This window comes from Hoplias malabaricus, chromosome 3 (assembly GCF_029633855.1).
Source record: "Hoplias malabaricus isolate fHopMal1 chromosome 3, fHopMal1.hap1, whole genome shotgun sequence".
In the NCBI taxonomy this organism is placed as follows: domain Eukaryota; kingdom Metazoa; phylum Chordata; class Actinopteri; order Characiformes; family Erythrinidae; genus Hoplias; species Hoplias malabaricus.
In genome coordinates, this window is record NC_089802.1 from 29,581,575 (window position 1) to 29,601,903 (window position 20,329).

The window sequence follows — 20,329 nt, forward strand, 5'->3', positions numbered from 1 at the left end:
TGGACAGGAAATATGTTTTATAAAGTAGGTCTTCAACCATTCTGAGTTTTTTTTCTCTATAAAACATGCCTGAAATTTATATACTACAACAATGAGTTGAATTATGAATTTTGTAAATTATTATTCCTCGTGAATTGTATGCTAAAATGAGCTGAAATATGAACATAACTTAAAACATTTTCAGTTGAGCAGCCCTCTTTTTAAAACACAGGGTAATTGTTATAAAGTCAGTTACTATCATAGCTCAGACTCCCTGTGAAGTCGATCTCGTCTGGGGTGTTCTCGTCTAGCCGACACTGAGGTAGTGCTGCCTAATGCCTTTTATGCAGCCTCTTGGGAGGGAGAATTTCACAGCGACTAAATTTGCTCCCTTTGACCCTCCCGCCGCTCTCCATAGCAACCCCTGGAGCTGACAGGCATCTGTGGATGTTAATCTGGGTCATGGCATCTGCCGCTGACAGCCTGGTTGCTCCTTCCCCCGAATGCAAGCCTGCCTTTCATTTGCAACCTTCTTACCATCACTAACTTCCTGTTAATTACACCTGCCTCGGGGGTGCAGAGGCAGAGGTTTGTTCGTGTTAGTTTGTAGCTGGAAATAATGCAGTCTGTCCCAAGTGTTTTACACATGGTAACTGTCATTTTGATTTCTGAAAACAGACGTTGATTGATTTTCCTGAGGAAGTTAATTAAATATCATCGGTAAGATCATTTCCACTGGCCTCATAGGTCTGTCCTCAGTAGATTGTCAGGAGAGGAAACTACTGCCAGCCACTGTTCTGTTAGACACGAGAAACCTTGTATGGAGCGATCCTTTGGCTGCCATCCACCAAACCGTTGCTCAGGCTACAATGAGCCAAAAGCACCAGCAGTAATTTCAGGTCCCCATAAAAATATCATGTATGAGCCCCTTGACTCACCTCATTAGTCTGTCACAATATTACAATGTGCACATTTTTCATAATTCCAGCACTTACTACAATCGTGCTGTTGTTTCCAGAATGCAACATGGTGGGAATACATGTACATAGTTAAAAGAGCTTCATATCAATTTGTTATATACAACTGGCTAAACTTATATTGTTGCTTCTCAAGTGCATTGCGACTTGGCTATCTAACACAAAACCTAATCTATTTATTTAATTTAATTTAATTATTATTCAATATGCAAATAATTTGTTTTAGTAAGCCTACAAATCACATAAAAATGTGCAATCTTAGTGGGCCCTTCTTTCCTGTAAATCTATAGATTTGACCTAACTGCATCCCACCCTAATAACACTCTTGTGCATCAAGCCAAAGCCAGCCTTCTGCTCAAGACTGTGCCTTTCTGAGTCTCCCCAGTGGACAGAGATTCCCTCGGCCCAGAGATGGAGTTTCTCCCAGAAAACCTTTGGGCTCACCCCGTTGGCTACAACAGTCTGGCTGGGCCATTCCCATGGGGAGTGGAAACTCAAGCAGCAGTGAAAAGCAACATGACCTAGTCTATTTACTGTGCTCGAAATAGAACCAGTTCCATATACCAGGCCGCACGGGTAAAGAAGCTAAGTGCGTGTGTATCAATTAGAGATTACTTAGGAGATGCTAAATGGAAGAAGACGGGACATAATTGAGGGAGAGAATGAATGTTGAATAAGTTTTGGATAATAGGGCAGGCCGTGTTTATCCATGTCTGTTTGGGCATGAATATTCATTGTTGCGAAAACCAGTTAAAACACAAGACTTCAAGATGCTGTGAAATTATGAAGAAGTAACACATCTGCCACTTCAGAAGGGACATGCTGATTACAGCTTGAGGTAGAAACTGACAAGCTGTTGTCATCTAAGTGCTGTTACCTCAGAATCCCACCCCAAAAGCCAAATATACTGGTGTGTTTGCGTTTGACTGTTGCGAGGTGATAAAATGTAAATGCTAAACCTGATGTTGTAGAGTAAGAAACTAGGTCATCCTGGTTCTGCAAAAGTAGACTAAGGATTTTATGGCTCTTAAAATCCAGATAAAAGGAGAAACTTGATTTCACCCTTCTCTGATAGTTTAGTATCTCAAAAACATAGGTTTAACAGGTGGGACATATCCTTGTTCTGGAAACATTTGCATTTGTTCCACAAAACTTAATACAACACATGACAAACATACTGTCACACCACATGCTACCGTACTAAATAGTGTGAGAAAATAGTACACTGTGCAAGAAAACTGTCACTGTGATGGTACCCTCAAGATACCCTTTAGATAGGGTACGTAATTTTACCTTATTCTATTATAACTGAAGATTTTAAAACTGTGTTGGTTCCATGCTCCCCATTTCATCTCCAGGACATAAATTACGTTATTTTATTTTACACAGTTCTATAATGAAAGATTAAACATATTTACTTTTGCTTCTGAAGAAGAGAAACTAATGTACATTTAGGGAACGCAAGTGGACTTTAACACCATTGCTATACCTATTCTACACTTTACATTTTGTGACCAATAATGTCCCTCTACCATACCTTTTTTCCCTGAAAGTTTACATTTGCTATTATAGTAATAATATAGAAGTCTATGGTTTGAGATGCAGATGAAGTGACCTGAAGAGGCAGCATAGTATTGTACTGTAGATGCAATTACAGTGGTGGTGATAAGAACCAGGTTTTTAATCAACACAGAACTAACTTCTGTGTCTGATAAGGAATGATGGTGATGTTAAAATACAAACCCCCATAAAACCAGTCCAATGACTTTGTTTACATCTTACCAATATAATTTTGTCAAAATTTTAAACAATTATGGGAACCTTGGTATTTATAAAATCCAATATGTTCCCATTCTTCCTTTTCTCTTGTGAAACACTCATTTTGTAATTACACACTAAACTGCTTTAAAGCACAATCACATTTCTTCATGTTTATTAAGACGTTGCAATAACTTTTTGCTCCCGGCTTTCATCTTCAGGCCTCAGCGGTCACCCGAAATCAGTAATTATACACAGATGGGCCCTCAGATCCCCACTGGCTCAGTGGAGTCAAGCGCATGCAAAATGACACTTTAATGCCTCACCGCAATATCAAACCATTTAGTGCTGAGTACTCCAGATGAAAACGATTGAATTTTTGCCGCTGTCGTTGCCCATTTTAAGAAGCCTAATGTGAAACACATCCTCCTTTGGTGATGAGGAGGCCAATAACCTTCTCTGTCTGCAGTTCATCTGCAATAAAGCTACAGAAGAAATGACAAATGGCTTTCATAAGTATGATTATTATCCAGGGATAAATTTAAAAAGTTTCCAATGAGAGTCTTCGGCATCTCAGCCTCAAATAATGAAGACAAACACATCCATTGAAAACAGTCTCCTGAAACTGTGTATGAAACCCTGTGGGGCACAGAAATATTGTTGAAAGTGCCAATTCTAAAACTTTGTAATTACACAACAATGGGGGTTATATACATGATCCCCTATGATACCTGCAATTATTACTTCTAAGTAGTTCCAGTTACATGCAAAATGTCTTATAAAATTAGAGTGTGTGTGTGTGATACCATAAAGTCTTTCTTTGTAATATTTGATTAACAGATTATTGTTTAATAATTTGTCATATATTTCATAACAACTTTTCTTACAGAACAAGCATTATGTATATCATTCTTTCATCAGTAGACAGCAACATTCACCAAGGCTCATGTACACTTTCAATAATTTCTAGAGAAATGATAAATAATAACTTATACAATGGATATATTACCATTGTAGACTGTGCTTTATATTGTTTTATAATTTGTTTAAAATCTATTTGCTAATGTTTATTAATTAGGATTTAAATACATTTAACTTCTATAATAACCTGTCATAACACAGAAATAGAAAGAAACAGCATCCATTAAACCTGATCTTGCCAAATACTTATTTTGTCTCTTCCATCAGTATACACTAAGCCTGTCAGCTTCATCATACATTAGTTTAATATTTACATGTTAAGTGAGATGCTGAACAAAAGATGAAAACGAGAATTTTTTTACAGTATTTTAAAGTAAATGCAATATTCATACATTTACATAAAGTGCTTTCTTTTCTCAGGCACATAACCCTGGAATCCTGTGGCGTCTCTCAGGCGGCTGTTCCACTATGAAACCGCAAAATGACAAAGAAAGAAATGTGCTTTTAACACTAACATTCTGAGTAAGTTCAGGCAGATGTTCTTTATCTAAGCTCAGACAACACCCTCTGTCTCAGCGTGAGGAACTATCGAGCACAGTTAACACCCTGTGCTTAAATTTACATTTTTATTCGCTCACTCCAAAGAAATATGTGCAGTTTATGTGGGATCAGAATGACGCTGCTGTCTGTCATAACTGTAGATCCCAGGGGTCAGAGAAGAGGAAGCCCTCAGGATATTATATTTTAATCTAGTGTCAATCTGCAACGTCTAGCATTTTTATAGGGCTGCTGAGTAATTATTCTGGAGCAAATTGCTTATATAATATGGCCGGTCCTACCACTGGAGGGTTGTGACTTCAGTCCCTAGGGATGCTGCTGAAATGCTTTGTCACCAGTCCAAGGGCCATACTCTCTAGGACAGTCCATCTTTTTTATAACTCAGGATGACACTATACAATGATATCTTACAGAACTGGGCAGTTAGTGTTCTCCTACAAGTGTGCTGAGCTATATATCAGACCTTGACATCTAAGAATGTCTAAAATCAGACATTCTGGTCCAAAATAACTAGGCAGGAGTCATCAGAGGTCTCTCTTTGGTGTTCCTGCTTGAACTGCAAATTCTGTTCTGTCATTTGGAGGGCAGTGCTGTCATCCACTACACAACACAGAACATGCAAAGGACTTAAGTGCAGCACCTCCTAAAAAGCTCTTAACCGCAGGACAGTGTTTTTTTGGGGGTTTGTTCTGTGATGAAAGAAGGAAATGCTATGCTACAATTGGACAGTTTGCTTCAGGAAGATCTGAACTTAAACAGCACCACTGTCACGGCAGAGCAGAGCCAAGGAGGCAAAAACAAACACAGCAGCATGTGACAAGCAAGAGGTTCAGCACTGCTAAAATATAGATGGTAAGCCTTCCCTTACTGACATCTCACTCATTCTCTTTCCCTCTTTCTCTCTCCACTCACTTGCTCTTGCTTTCATTCTCTCTCTCTCTCTCTCTCTCTCTCTCTCTCTCTCTCTCTCTCTCTCTCTCTCTCTCTCTCTCTCTCTCTCTCTCTCTCACACACACACACACACACACACACACATGCACACACACATACAAACACTGAAACATGTATGGCGATCCAGCCAGGAACACAGGGAGTCGCAAGAGACACACAAGAAGGCAACTAACAACAATGCAAGAATGTGTGAGTGTGTAACTCCAGGCAAGCAGTCAATCAAAAAAACACAAACACAAACACACACACACACCAATACACATGCTGAACATGTATGGTGAGCCAACACAGGGAGTCACAAAATACACAAGTGAGCAACTAACAATGCAAGAATGTGTGAATGTATATCTTCAGGAAAGCAGTCCATCAAACACACACACAAACACACACACACACCAATACACACACTGAAACATGTATGGTGAGCAAGCCAGGAACACAGGGAGTCACAAAAAACACAAGTGGGCAGCTAACAACGCAAGAATGTGTGAATGTATATCTTCAGGCAAGCAGTCAATCAAACAAACACACACACATACACACACACAAACACACACACACACCAATACACTGAAACATGTCTGGCGAGCCAGCCAGGAACACAGGGAGTCACAAAAGACACAAGTGTGCAACTAACAACGCAAGAATGTGTGAATGTATATCTTCAGGCATGCAGTCAATCAAACACACACACATACACACACACAAAGAATGTGTGCTGATGATAGTATGTCAGTGCTTGATTTGCTGTCTCACAGTAAAAGGAGGGAAATATCTGTGTGTTCAGATCTGAAGTGAAAGTGGATGCTGATTTCTCCTCACTTTCAAACTTGAAAGCTCAATATGTTGATTATCAGTTGGGGACAATTTCACTGCAGCACAAGGGTGTTTCACGGCTGTTAGGAGTCCCAATTCGTTTCGATCTTTTAATATATTTTTGAACTGAACCTTAGGTTAATTTGATTAGTATGTTTATTATATTGCACATCTTTTCAAAAGGTTTATGTTCTCAGTACACTGAGAGAATTTGGTCCCTACAAAGACACAGAAGCAGACTCAAACCTACACACACACACACAGAGTCTCAAACACACAGGTATTACATGTACATCGTGTAGTTGTGGCCAAGAAACATTAGTCTGTGATCCAGACAGCTGAACGAGAGGGTAAACTAAGAGCCCTGTGGTTTGGGATGTAAGTGTGTGTGTGTGTGTGTGTGTGTATGAGGGAGGGAGGTTTTTTTTTACGGCAGGTAAGGTTACACTCTGCCACCAAACACACACCTGTTGCATCAGTTTCATTTACATTTTAGGTCAGCTCACCTTCCACAGCAGGGGGTCAGAGTGCAACAGCCTTCAAGAGTCTCTCTGCACTGAGCAGCTAAAACATCTGCTCTCGGTCCTGAAGAGATTAGATATTAGACACTCTATTTGTATAAGAAAGGCAAACATCAAATGAAAATATTTGTAAAATCACTCACACAGACACACACACACACACTTATGATCTGAACCAGAGGGCTCTTGGTTTACCCTCTTGGTCACCTGTCTGGATCACAGGCTAATGTTCTTTAGCCAACCTTACATGATGTATATGTATTACCTGTGTGTTTGGGACTGTGTGTGTGTGTTTATCTCTTTGTGGGGTTTGAATTCCCCCAGGATCATAAAGCTCTCACGCTGAGCTCTTCAGCTTCAGATCTGACCGCATCCAAAGCTGTTTGAGTGTGTCCTTTCTCTGTAAAGAAGGAGGACTCAGCACTATGAGTCTGAAAAGATGTGAGATGTCCTTCACTGAGAAAAGGACATAGACAAAATAAGACAAGAAGCACCACTGGTTTTTTAAGAGCTATAGACTCACCACCCCAGAGCATAATTTACACTGAGTGTGTTTGGGATCACTAGGATTGTGAGGAGCAGAAAGACACTGTGAAAAGCTGAGACTGGGTAAAGATAAATAATACAACTCTAAGAAATTAATATCTGGATAAATACCTAAAGAAGACTATGAAGACTATGTTAAATAAATAAAATGTGGTCTCTAACTATTACAAAATGCTGTGTACCACCACCCCTGCCAGGTTCATTCATCCTCTCTTTCAACATTTCTTAAAGAATATTTATTTCCACAACCACAGCGCCCCCTACTGGACCCATCTTGAATAAACAGCAGCGACAAACGCACCTTGAAGGTCTCTCTCTCTTTCACTCTCTCTCTTTTTACTATATACATGCATCAGCAGAAATATTTAAAAAATCTTTATGTGTGTGTGTATATATATATATATATATATATATATATAAAATTCGCCAAACTGCAGTGACATTAATGTGTTGGTGTGTGTGGTGCTGCTACAATTACTTTGTAGGAGTGTAGGCTGGTCCTTTTTTCCTGTGGCGTTACTACAATATCAGAGCATTTTTAATCTTAAAAATGTATTAAAATTCACTCTCTTTCTCTCTCTCTCTCTCTCTCTTTCTCTCTTTCTCTCTCTCTCTCTCTCTTTCTCTCTTTCTCTCTTCCACCCTCAGCCCACACGTGCACTCACAATTACAGCCTTCAAAGGTCTCTTGAAGTCTTTGAATTCATAAGGCCTCCTTTCTTTATGAACCAATTTATTTTGACCACATAAAAAAACGATAGATGAATACCTGCTGGTCAGTCAGCATCCAGACTGCAAAAACAACTTCTGGGTGGACAGACATCACAGAATGCAGGCAAAACATCCTATTAAACCTAATGAGTAAGGTTTAGAGTGTGCTTTGCATCAGTAGTGCAACCATTTTCAGGGGCAGTATATCATGCAGTCTGTAGGTGTATCATATATACAGTTACTGAGAGTAAACCTATATATAGTCAAATTGTTCATACAATACTGACACATTAAAGGAACACTAGGTAGTATTTTTACATTAAAATTACAGTTTCAAAATCATTGTGATACTTCATTGAGCTGTAATAAGGAGAACAGAGCCTCTGTCTTTACTACTCCAAACTCAGCACTGCAGAAACTGCATGTAAATTTTGGATAACAGCAGGAACCTACCTTTTTCTACACTATATATTTGTAAATTAATGTTTATAGCATATATAACATACAGAGTTAATTTAATTAATTTATGGTTTGCAACACTTTTACCATATTTCTAATAATACACTGTTAAATAATATTACTTTGTTGTTATTGCCTTAGTAACACCTCGTTATCAAATTGACCCGGTGAGGACACATTTCCAACAAGTTGTCAACATGCTATTATTAAATTATTATATTAACATGTTTCTAACACATTAGCAACACATGGGATTGTCAGCCATGTTCTGTGAAGCTTGTCCCACCTAGCAACAATTGCTAAAAAGGAAAAATTCACCTGGCTGGGGTCATGACAGGCTCCCTGTGGATTCATGTCACAAATGTAGCCTGATAGTGGTCAGTCTGATGATTTTGGACAGCAGTGGATGAATGTCAAGACATACCCATTAATCCAATTACAGTGGTGAACAGAAAGTGACTGGACGCTCGTCCTCGTGTTCATGGACACTCTTGTTATGCTGTTATGCTCATAGACGCTAGTTGCCAAGGAAACCTTCAGTTACCAGTTACCTTCTTCCCCTCAGTATCGGCTCTTGCTGCTTTCTTTGAAGTGTTACGTAATTCTCTTGTTTTCTTTTAGACAGACACACACACACAATCTTGTATTTGTAAATTGTGTTGACATTACATAAACTTCTATTCATATTGCAGAGGCACAGCTTTAACTTTTCCATACTACCAATTTAACCCTAACCCTAATCTTAAATCTATAATCCTAATTTAATCCAAACTTTAAACCTACCTTCTCCCTAAAATGTAATTATTCACATTGTGGAGACCAGCTGGAAGTCCCCAGAATGTGAGTGTATAAACAGGTTTGGGTTCCCACAGTGTGACATAATTCTAGTACACACACACATGCACAAATCATGATGTCAGAGTAAAATACATACACAATGCATATCAGTGGGATTGAATTTGTCATTGTTTCCCTCTGTTCCTCCTTCTCTGTTTGATATTAACAGCATATGCACTGGCTGTTTGTCTCACAGATGTAGAATCATTCTGTGTCATTGTAGCCCACATTATGCCCAAATAAGGAAATCCAACCCTTGAGTGGAATTACCTGCACTTTCGAAAATCACGCTGAACTTGATACCTACAGAATATTTTCCCCCAGAATTTCACTGGATCTTGTGACTTATGTTTTTTAGGGAGTTTGTCAAGACGGCCCGCAAGTGGGCAAACTGTCGCATTAGAACTTTATCCTTACAGAGTCCATCCTCAAGTAGAGCTGGGACGGCAGTAATAAAACACACTCATAAATAAACCACAGTAGATACAAAATGACCATGCTAGTTCATCCCAAATCTAATGGGTGGAGGGCCAGCACTCCCAATAATAAAGTTCCACTGCTTCACAATCCAATCATGTGGGGTTTTTTTTTCTTTTCTTAGTGCTGGGGACTTTAGGCTCATGTGCAGCTGCTCTGCCGGCCAATGCATTTCTCCAAATATGTGCTTCCACATGCTCCAAATCTGCCTGATTAGCTTCTACTCTGTCTCTATTGTGATCTGCACTGATGCAATGTCTGATATAAAAAGGACATCTGTGGTCATCTCGGTTTCCTGCTTCGGTCTAAAAATGGCAGATGACTTCAGAAAATCATGAATCAGTGGACACTTGTGATTTGAATGAGAATTATAGCTGTAACCTCCCATTGACATCATGGAAAATGGAGGCTGTGACGTGGTTCTCTTTATCGCTTCTGATGATTAAGGGTCCGAATGTTCTGAACAATAAGGACTGGTCTGATGTCTTGAGTTCATGCGTTGAGCAAATCTACTGAAGCTAAGCCTGGATTTGGATCTGAGACTTCCTTCCGGGACACTCGGGTGGCTGCTGGAAGTGGTGTTGGTGGGGCCAAAAGGGGGTGCTCTCCCTGTGGTCTGTGTGAATTCCATGGCTCCCATGCAGTGACCGGAACACTGTATTGAACAAAAGCTCCTGTTTTCACATGAGATTTAAAACACGGGTTCTGACTCTCTGAGGTAATTCGGGAGCATTTCATGCTAAATTGTCTGGGTGTGGAATCTGTCAAGATGGTTATTTCTGGCTTCCAGATCACCCCTCCAGACCACCTCATCTTCACATAAAATGACTAATTTATTCCCTCTCTTTTTATCTCTATCAAGCTGATGTGTGGTTTACTGGTGCAAATGGTTTGCAATCACATCGTCTATGTGGGCACCCTACACAGGTGGAAAAGTGCTGTATGTAACTCATTTATTATTACCTCTTGATTAACATTGACTTCCAGTTAATGACTCCTCACACCTACAATGATGTGTATTACTGTATAACATGTTGTTCATGGAGCCTACGCCCACGCCACCAGGGAGCAGTGCTGTTATCAGTAGTTGGTGTGAAAAGAAGTGACCACATGAGGCGAGTAAACTAGAAGGCTGACTTGGAAAGTTGCTCTAACCAGGATCTGAGATTCTGCTTTTTATAATCATGGTTTATAAACTGCATTTTGTATTTTTTTCCTGCCCAAAATTTTAAAAATGAAAACTGATGTTATCACACAGACAAATTTTAATTATCAAAAATATTTAAAACCAACAAAAAACAAAGAGAGGACAAGTTTACAACAACCCTACATTTATAAACTGATAAAAAAATAGTTTTTATTAATAGGTAATAAATAGTTTTCTAATTCACTTTTAATGAGAACTAGTCACGAGTTCTTAATTGTTAAACTTGTTAAACTTGCTTATGTAAAGGTTAATGGTTAATTAATGGTTAGTTTATGACTTATATTTATTAATAGATGAATACTTTAGAAACCACATCTAAATCTATATATAAGGTAGATGCAGTCACTTGAGTACATGTAGTTAGTTTATTAATTGTAAGTTTATTACATTATTTATGGTTATAAATCTGTATTAAACCCATTAAATCTTTAATAAGAAGCTCTCCCCACTATAGTGAGTGCCTTCACTTCAGTGCAGGTTACTAAATGAAAGATTAATCATTTATTCCTGATTATTGTTTAATAGTTCATAAAAATGTTAATAATCATTATTTAGTTGTAACTAGAGATGGGTAATAATTAGTAAACTGTAAACTGTATAGTTTTTTTAAACTGTAAAGTGTTTCCAAACAAATTGTGACATTAAATAAAACACCTGGAACAAAGTTGGAATTAGAACACAAACACTCTGAGACAGAATTCCTGACATTCTTTTTAAATTTTATTATTTCCAGTGTAGAAGCCCTCAGGGGTACATTTCACATCATTACCTCTTCTGCCAAGAATCTGTTTCTTCTGCTACACCAGAGTTCTAGAGTTAAGAAACTCTTCCCGTCAGGCAGGATACCAGCTCGGAGACACCTGTCCTCAGGACATGGATAGTTTGGGAAAGCTGTCGTCTGTAAGTGATTAATTGTGGTTGAACATGATTTTAATAAAAACAGTTGGAATAATATATGGCTAACATTATAATGTGGGTTTGCATTTACATACAGTAAATACAACAATAATTCATACCGTGGTGAGCGATTGGGGGTGTTTAATTTTACAAAGTGTTTTAGATTTTTTATTCAGTCTATTTATATTTATATAGTTTTATGGCCAGGTTTAATGTCTGAAATTGTTTCTTAAAACATGAAGAATGCATTTATTCGTATAACTTTTGAAACCATTTCATCCTGCTCAGGGTTGTGGTGGAACCAGATTCTTCCACAGTCCATAAACACGCTTTGGCAGGTGAAAGTGTGAGTGACTAGGTGAGTGTGTGGAATTGTCCAGAGGTGTGAGTGAACTGAAAAAAAGTGACACTTTGAAATTATACATTTTTTACATCAAAGATTTGCATGAAATTACATAAACTGCTCTCATTCTCAGATGTAATATGTTGATGTTGACTTAATTGATTTAGTTAGTTAGTTGATTTAATTGATTTAGTGATTTAATGAAGCCCTTTGATGTAATAATTTTAAAACAAATGGTATGAGACGAAATGTGAATGTATTCATTTTGTATGTTAAGGTACATCATATTATCATCAGTGTACAAAAAAAACTTCCATTCTACACTTCCTCGGTGAGGGCATTTCATAGTTTCACTTTGAAACATTCCCCTTTCAGAAAGTGAAAAGGAATTCAGGAGAGCTCTGAGGAAATGATGACACAGATTAATGATTACATCTGAGATTTTTTTTAGAAGATTCAAATTTTATCTGAATGAATCAGAACACCAAGGAATATATTAGTCATTGGAAAGTGATTTTGAGCAGCACCTGATGCAACTTTGCTGTCCATTTGATGTCAATGAAATTCTCACCTCTCAATGTACCATTTTAGCTAAAATACCCGTTACTGCAAGAGGAAATTAGAAATCCTGTGACCTGGAAATGTGTGTCAGTTTTTATATTCCATTTTGTCTGCTCTACATATTATGATTTATAATTATTTTTTTGTTAGCTTCTAAATTAGCATTTTTATTACTGTTGCTTTCAGTTTTTATTATAATCTTTTATTAACTTCAATATTCTTTTATGATATTTCTTTAAAGATTGTATATAGATTAGACTCTAATTCAGTTTAAAACCTTATAAATTTGCCCTCAATTTTTAAAAGCATTATAGTTAAAACAGTTTGAAAGATGCTTTGTAAACAAAGTTTGCTTGGTTGATTATAGATTAGTTGAATGAGAATACACGTACTTCGCATTTGAAGTCTTTGAGAGTACTTTAGACTCATCTGTAACATCCTGTGTTTCAAACAGTGGCATATGTTATATTTCATGCAAGATTTCATGTGACAGTGACTAATAAATGTCACAAGGTTTTCAATCAAGGCCTGAACATTCTAAAGATTAAATTCACTGAGAAAAAAATATATGATTATTTGTATATAATTCATAATCTTTTTTCTCGTTACTTTTCATGATGTAAAATTGTGTCATTCATATTTGATTACAATGGCTGCAAAAAGAACAGAGCTACATGCTGCAAAACTGCCTCAGAAATATATAAGGTCCCAGATTTGAATCAATTAAATTACTCAATGCACAGACGTTGAATCAAATATTGGTGTCCAGTTTTTACTTACATGTTTCCCAACATTTAATTTGATATATTATTCATAGTAATGATTTAAAAAGTGCTTTCCCTTGACCATGCTAAATGAAATATAAATTAACACAATCTGTACTCACTGTGAATGGGACTGACACAGAAATGTGTGTTAAAGTAATATAACAGCAAATATTATAAGAAAATTATGAATTCATAAACAGATTTACTGCCATTTTTAATGTTAAAAAATGTTTAACATCTACTAGAGTGGTCAGTATAACATTAGATGTTAATATAAGGCGGAATACACTGAAATTGGTCAAGGACATCTTCCCCACCAACCAATTTCTGGCCATGCCGTGGGACTGTCACAACGTTCTTGGATTGATATCAAAACACAGCGAAATTAGTCTGCAAGCTAACACTGTGTGATTAAACTCTCACTCATTCAGTCAACCATGGCCTTAAGGTTAAAAATGTGGACTAAAGACCAGAGAGCTACTGGTTCAGTTTCTAGGAATGGCAGGAGAAACTCATCCATGACTGAGTCTTTGAGCAAGGCACCTTGTGCTCACAGCACCTGGAGTGAGGCTAAAAGAAACTGCTCACTAGCGCCTTTGTGATAACTAACATAAATGAGTTCAATTCAGAGCATCAATTTCTCCAAGGGAATTAACAAAGTGATGTCTCTTCTTTTTCTTCAGTTAGTCAGGTTCAAATGTCAAAAGCCAAATTGATTAACAGTCTGACTTGGGACTGATCGTAACAGTAAAAGACTGCTCAAGACCAGCCTAACCGCACTGTTTCATTATGACTTATCCACGCTAGAGTTGCTTTTTGAAACTACCAGCTCTTACCTCAGTTCTTATCAGACTTTCAGAATTTGAAAATTGTGGCAACAAGTTTCACTGTGAATTTTACATTCTCATGCACAGGAGCAAATCTCTATCCAGTTACTGGACGTCTGCAAATTAAGAGGCGCCTTATAAGAGTCCAGTATTATTCCAAGTGGTTTCTTCAATTTTCAACTCACAGTTAAGCAGCGAAACCCACTGGACTTTTGCTGCACTCTCATCTGCTTCAGTTCCTCTACAGTTTCCTGCTGATGTTGGCAGATTTGTGTTTTTTCTGCTTCTGGTAGCTCAGGCTCAAACATGGCCTGGACTTTAGAATATGCATCGACTTCACATTTGTTATCCATTCCTGAAAATCAAAAACTTACACGAGATGTTTTTCAGATTTTATTTTTAAAATGTCAATGTTGAAAATCATTTTTGTTGATCTAAACTAAGTTTGTGCTTTGATTAATTCTGAATTTATTTGTGGTGAAATAAACCAACTGGCGCCCCCTATAGGGTGTGTTCCTGCCTTGCGCCCAGTGATTCCAGGTACGCTCCAGACCAGCCACGACACTGAACTGGAAAAGCAGTTACAGACAATGAATGAATAAAATAAACCATGGTTCTACAAGGGGTCTTTGGTAAAGACAATGGGTCTATGTGGATTCCTGAACACTTGAAGAACCTTTTGCATGATTAAAGGGTTCTTTGCACCAACAAGATTGTTTTTGGTTCCATATAGAATCCCTCTCTAAAAGGTGTAGAACCATCTATAGCATATTCTCCATCAACCTGAAGAACCCCTTCATGATGCAAAGCACCATTTAATCTTTGCATGTTTTATATCGAACCATTTCCTTTAATAATGAACCCTCGAAGAACCATCATTTTGAAGAGTGCAGTGCCTGCTACCACTTGAGGCTTTTATGCATTTGTTGTTTTGCTTTGATACTAGCTTCCATACCTGAAAAGTTAAAGCTGGCTTGTCATGGCCACTTAGATTTGCATCCAGTTGACCAAGGACAAACCCAAAATCCAGAACCTTTAGATGTGGCCTAGTGTTCGGCCCAGGTGAGCAAAGACTTGAGGTCAGCAGCGCAGTTTATGGCAGTGATATGCCTTATGTGTGATATGATTAATTGACTTATATTGTTCTAAATTGTTGATAAAATTAAATGGGAATTGCAACAATTTTCAAGAACTTCTGCGTTGTTCTATGGTTAAAGGAAATAAGTTTGTCTTTAATTAAACATTACTCATCATACCACCTTTGTCTGATTTAGTTAGCACCTCAGTACTTCAGCAGAATCACACTGAGGTTTATTTGGACACAATAAAACATTAAGCCCTTATGGTCACCATTTAAACTTTATCGTTCAATTTCCAGTTTTATCTCATAACTTATATTTCTTCATTGATGGCCAACGCACGTGTGGGATATGTATTTATAAGCATGTAGCCATTTCTGCAACATCATTAAAGCAAACTAATTCTAAACTGACTGGTGCCATCTTTACCTTGGCCATCATTCTTTGAAAGGAGTAGTGAAATCAGGGAGTTCCAGCTTTGTAAATATTGTGCATGCAAATACCCTTCCTTGGCACTTACACTTGTTCATCTACCCTAGAAAAATGGACTCCGATGCAAACACACAAGTGGAAGTGCCTGGTTTTGTGAATCTAAACAGAATCTAAGTTGACACTTACTGACAAATATTTTAGAGCCTTTGAATGGAAGGCCTGCCCTTTCTCCATGAGTTTTCTCTGTAGACTGTCCAGAAACATCTGTGTTCTCTCCTCAGGCAGATGCCCTGGGTCAAGCTTACTCTCCTGCTGGGATCTAGGGAGATACTACTCTGCTAGAAGTCCTGCTTTCTTTCTCCCCTGTGGATCTAAAAGAAACAGGATTTGGCTCAGGGTGACTATGTTTGCAGGTTTATAGGTCTTCATTTCATGATGCCAAGATCTTCTGTGTTTATTCATTGGATTTTCACCTGTCTTTGCACGTCTCGACCACTGCTTGATCAAAGTCTCTGCTGCATAAATTCCTTTGTACCTTATTGACAGATCCAGCCAGAAGTGATTCCTTCCATCATGTCCTGACAGTCCCATTTCTGCCAGTCCTTTTGCAGGGCTTGGAGCTTTTGCAGCTCATGCTGTACTCTCATTTTTACCCCCACTTCTTCCCATGTCTATTGTGGATGTACCAATGCCAAACTATGTATGGAGGAACTTCCCGGTATGCAAACCAGAGGAATGACGTTACTTCACCTAAATCTTGGTTGTATCTGCTTAGGATCCAGGTAGATATTATGATGTTGAGGTAATGTTACACTGAAAAGAGTGCTCTGCATGGCCCCCAGAGCTTAGAATACCTGGAATAATGGTGATTCACAAGTCATGTGTTCTGATTTAGAAAGCCCTTCTAGCCCTGTAGTTATTTTTTATTAGGGATACATTAGGACAAAGTACCATTTCTGAACATTGGACTATGGGCTAAAATGTTCTCCTCCAATCCTTGGCTGACAAAATAGGAATTTTAAAAAGCATACAGGGAACTGAAACTGAATTCTTTAGTCAATGAAAAGAAAGCAGCTTAAAAACTATGTTTTTAAAAATCCAAGAAATATGAAAAAAATAGTAGTTTCAGAAGCATTGCCATTACTTGACGTATTTCACAATGATGTGGATACTGTCCGACTAGAAAGATAGAGTAGGAAGAAAAAAAAATTGAGCTGAAGTAAGGAAACTTGATTGCATCACTATGACATCACGGATTTTCCCCCATGAAGGCTACTTAAACGACTTCACATCTTTAGCCTGTCAGTATCTCGTCTGTACACTGAAACTTTGGACAGTCTGCAAGGCAGTTATGCATCTCTTTCTAGGTGAGTGTTTGATTATTTTGTCCTTTCCATACACAGGCTGGCACACATAGGACAATCACACATGACATAGATTCAAATCAGTTCAGTTCTCTTCTGAACTTTGCCTTTTTAAACAAGAGCTACTTTTGTAATATTACATTAAAGATTGCAATGCTACCATAACAGAAAAGAGCACCTCACTCACTAATACTGGATATAATAATGGTTTGCCCCCTACTGGCAGCATTCTTGGTCTGCAGGGGCAGGACTTATTTGTGGAACCAATAGCCATCGTCTTTCCCTTCTACATTCCCAGGACTCCCAATGGCTCTGTGTGCCCTCAGCCTTGTAAGCGCTGCACCTCTGCTGGAGCTGTTGAAGGATATGCAGGATCCAGCTTTTCAGAACGCTGTGGAAAACGGGCAAAGCTTGATCAACAGGATTCTGATCAGCATTCCCGCTGTGCACAAGTCATGGATCCAGTCTGAGGTAAGGGAAATGTTAAATACACAGGGTGTGGAGTCCTTTTTAATGTTTCCCAAAGTAGGATCACTGTGGACGCATTGGAAAGGATCCTCCACTACCTCCTTGTCCACTGGAAAGGATTTGCTCTTTCTGGAAAACCAAGAAACCCCAGGTCCTGTCAGAACATGTTTTTTTTTTAAAATGTACCTTTCTCTCTGTTTTCAGAGCCTGTCTTTTGACAGCAGTGACTCCGGTAAACTAGAGTACTTGAAGGGGGTCATCAATTTACCTGCAGCCCCTGTTCTTAAAACCCTCTCGGATGACACGCTGGTAAGTGCTTGTTGAAATAAAATCAGCCATTTTGTGATCCTGATTACCACTGGTTTGGTGAAAAGGGTTTACCACATTAAACAGACCCTGCAGATGATATAATGACTGACCACAAAGAAACACAAATGCTCAACCGACAACAAAAGACGACTTGTCGTGACCTTTCTCTGACCCACTGACCTTTCTCCTCACAGGGAGCTTGTTTAAGCCAGATAGCTGAGGGTCTCAAGTTACACAAGACCCTGCTGACCGTGGTCAGTGACCTCAGAACTACCAAGTCAGAGAAAGTGAACCTACTTCTGCATGACATCCGAGATCTTCTACCACAAATACATAAGGTAGGAAAACTGAATTTGCTTGTTTTGGTCACATTTTGGTCATAGTGGTTTTCAACTCTTGTGCTAGGGACCTATCGCATGGTACAGTTTCAACTATTGCCTGCCTCAACAAATCTGATCCAAGCCGACGCTCCCAGCTAAATATAAACCTCTTTATAAGCTGGTATCAGGGGCCAGGGCAGATCTGAAACTGTCCCAAGCACTGGGTCCCCAAGAATGGAGCTGAAAACTAAAAATCTAGAGATGTTCATCAATATGTATCTGTAACTTTCAGGTAGTCTGTAATGTTTCTACTGCCAGCTGTCATTTCAACTCGCAGTACTGACAAAATCACAATGGGCTTTCTAATAGCATCTCTCTGCACCACTGAAAAACTAAACATTTCTTCAGTCTTGGCAAAGAGTTGAATCCCTGCCTTTTCATAGAGGCCTCCAGAGTCTTGTGTTTATATAAATGCTGCTGGGAACTATAGTCTTTAAAGAAGGAATTTAAGGGAAAATGAAACATACCTTTATGTAAGATTCCCAAACTAACCATTTACATGTGAAATAGTTGCTTGTCAATGGTGATTCTCCTAAAATTTCTTCAGAGAAATAGCCTTAGACAAAAAAAAGTCACATGACACAATTATGTCACAGACAAAGATTATGTTGCTACCAACAAACCTAAGAAGATTCTTAAGTGTTGAGAAATGGTTTCAGATAATCATTAGTGTTATGATCTCTGCACATCTGACCCCAGTGTGACTTTACTGACTTCTCCACTCAAACTCAAAATGAAACACAGGGAAGAGTCCTAGGCTCGGTTTCTCCAAAAGGAATAATGCATAGGAGCAACAGGAAACTTCAGCTCCTTAGGTTTTTTAAATTGGTTTTGTTTCTGACAGTGATGATAATATAGCTATAGCTATCCCTTGTGAAGTCTAATCACTGTTCCCTCTTGGCTCTTCCAGATGCAGAAGCTGATAAAGGTGGCGAATGTTCCAGAGGAAGAGGCCGTGTCTAAAAGCCACCTGCAGGCGGACCTGAAATCGCGAGTAACAGACGAGTATCTGTCTCAAGTGGCAGCACATCTGACCCTGCTCCAACTGCAGAAGTTTGGGCAGGACGTCAGCCGCAGCCTCCGGAGCATGGTGACCTCTACAGCCGATTCAGTCAGCCAGACCACTGGTGGAACTCCCTAATGAGATTTGAAGAGTTGAAGAAAAGGACGTATGCTGTGAAAGAGACTCAGGATACAAAATTATTGACCATCAGCAACTCAGTCCAATCAAGGGTCAAATTGAAAGCACACTGTATTTTCCCCACTGTAGTGTTTACTGGGCAAAAACAAAACAAACAAAAAAAAACAAAAAACACATGACCGTTTCACAACCCCTTTTCAAAGAAGGATGACAGAATCAGTCATTTGATCACCATTGTCTTATCATATGATGATGCTGATACTCTCTCATACCACTATCCTAGTCACCTCTACATCCATGCACTGTCCAGTTTAACTCTCAACTAAGGCACACTGCTGCATTAGGAGTGTTTACATGATGATTTTATTTATTTATTTATTTATAGTAAGGTATTTATTTATTTAACAAATTTTTCCATTTGTTTATTTATCAGATATTGCTGTGTTATTGTAATGTTATTTATTTTCTCACCTTCGATCATGACAGTCACTTCCTGAGTGTTAATGCCATGACACTATCGTTCTGTTTATAAGAACGCTTACAGCTCAACACTGCCTAAACTGAGACCTTTGTTTTCTGAGGAAATGCAATGATATTTTTAAAAAGTGTTTTCATATGAACATGGAATTCCTGGGGTCATCCAGTCCCTTGAGACCCATTCTTTTTTAAGAATATTTTTTATAAGGAAATAAAAATAAAAATAAAAAAAATATCCAACAGCATAATTTTGGTCTTTCTTGAATTTCTTTGAAATATATGAATACAAATTAAATCACAGATTTCAACCCCTATATTTAATGGTAACAAACTCTATGCATTTTCCACAAGTAAACACAATTCTGATGTTATAATACAACATCGGACACATGCTTTGTTCTAAAACCACAAGCACTACAGCAGCTTTCTCCCCATCTAAAACAGCCAGCTTCAGCTCCTGTTCCTATTAAAGACAATGAGCCACACACAGCTCAACACCCCTGAGCATGCGACAGCAAGAAGCCAGCGAGAAGTTCTCGGTTTCACGATAACTGCCCTGTTCTTACA

At 38.4% G+C, this 20,329-nt stretch overlaps 1 protein-coding gene across 1 annotated transcript; it reads left to right on the forward strand.

Moving 5' to 3' along the window:
- The first annotated feature begins 16,950 nt into the window (after nucleotides 1-16,950).
- On the forward strand, nucleotides 16,951-19,965 carry csf3a (colony stimulating factor 3 (granulocyte) a). Its single transcript, XM_066665246.1, has 5 exons — nucleotides 16,951-16,990; nucleotides 17,286-17,458; nucleotides 17,660-17,764; nucleotides 17,959-18,102; nucleotides 19,055-19,965. The coding sequence occupies exons 1-5, from the start codon at nucleotides 16,975-16,977 to the stop codon at nucleotides 19,283-19,285; spliced, it is 669 nt and encodes a 222-aa protein (XP_066521343.1). The 5' UTR covers nucleotides 16,951-16,974; the 3' UTR covers nucleotides 19,286-19,965.
- Nucleotides 19,966-20,329: the final 364 nt, after the last annotated feature.

Coding starts and splice junctions, on each gene's coding strand:
- csf3a (XM_066665246.1), top strand. Junction 17,459..17,659: donor AGTCATGGATCCAGTCTGAG/GTAAGGGAAATG, acceptor CTCTGTTTTCAG/AGCCTGTCTTTTGACAGCAG. Junction 18,103..19,054: donor TTCTACCACAAATACATAAG/GTAGGAAAACTG, acceptor TGGCTCTTCCAG/ATGCAGAAGCTGATAAAGGT.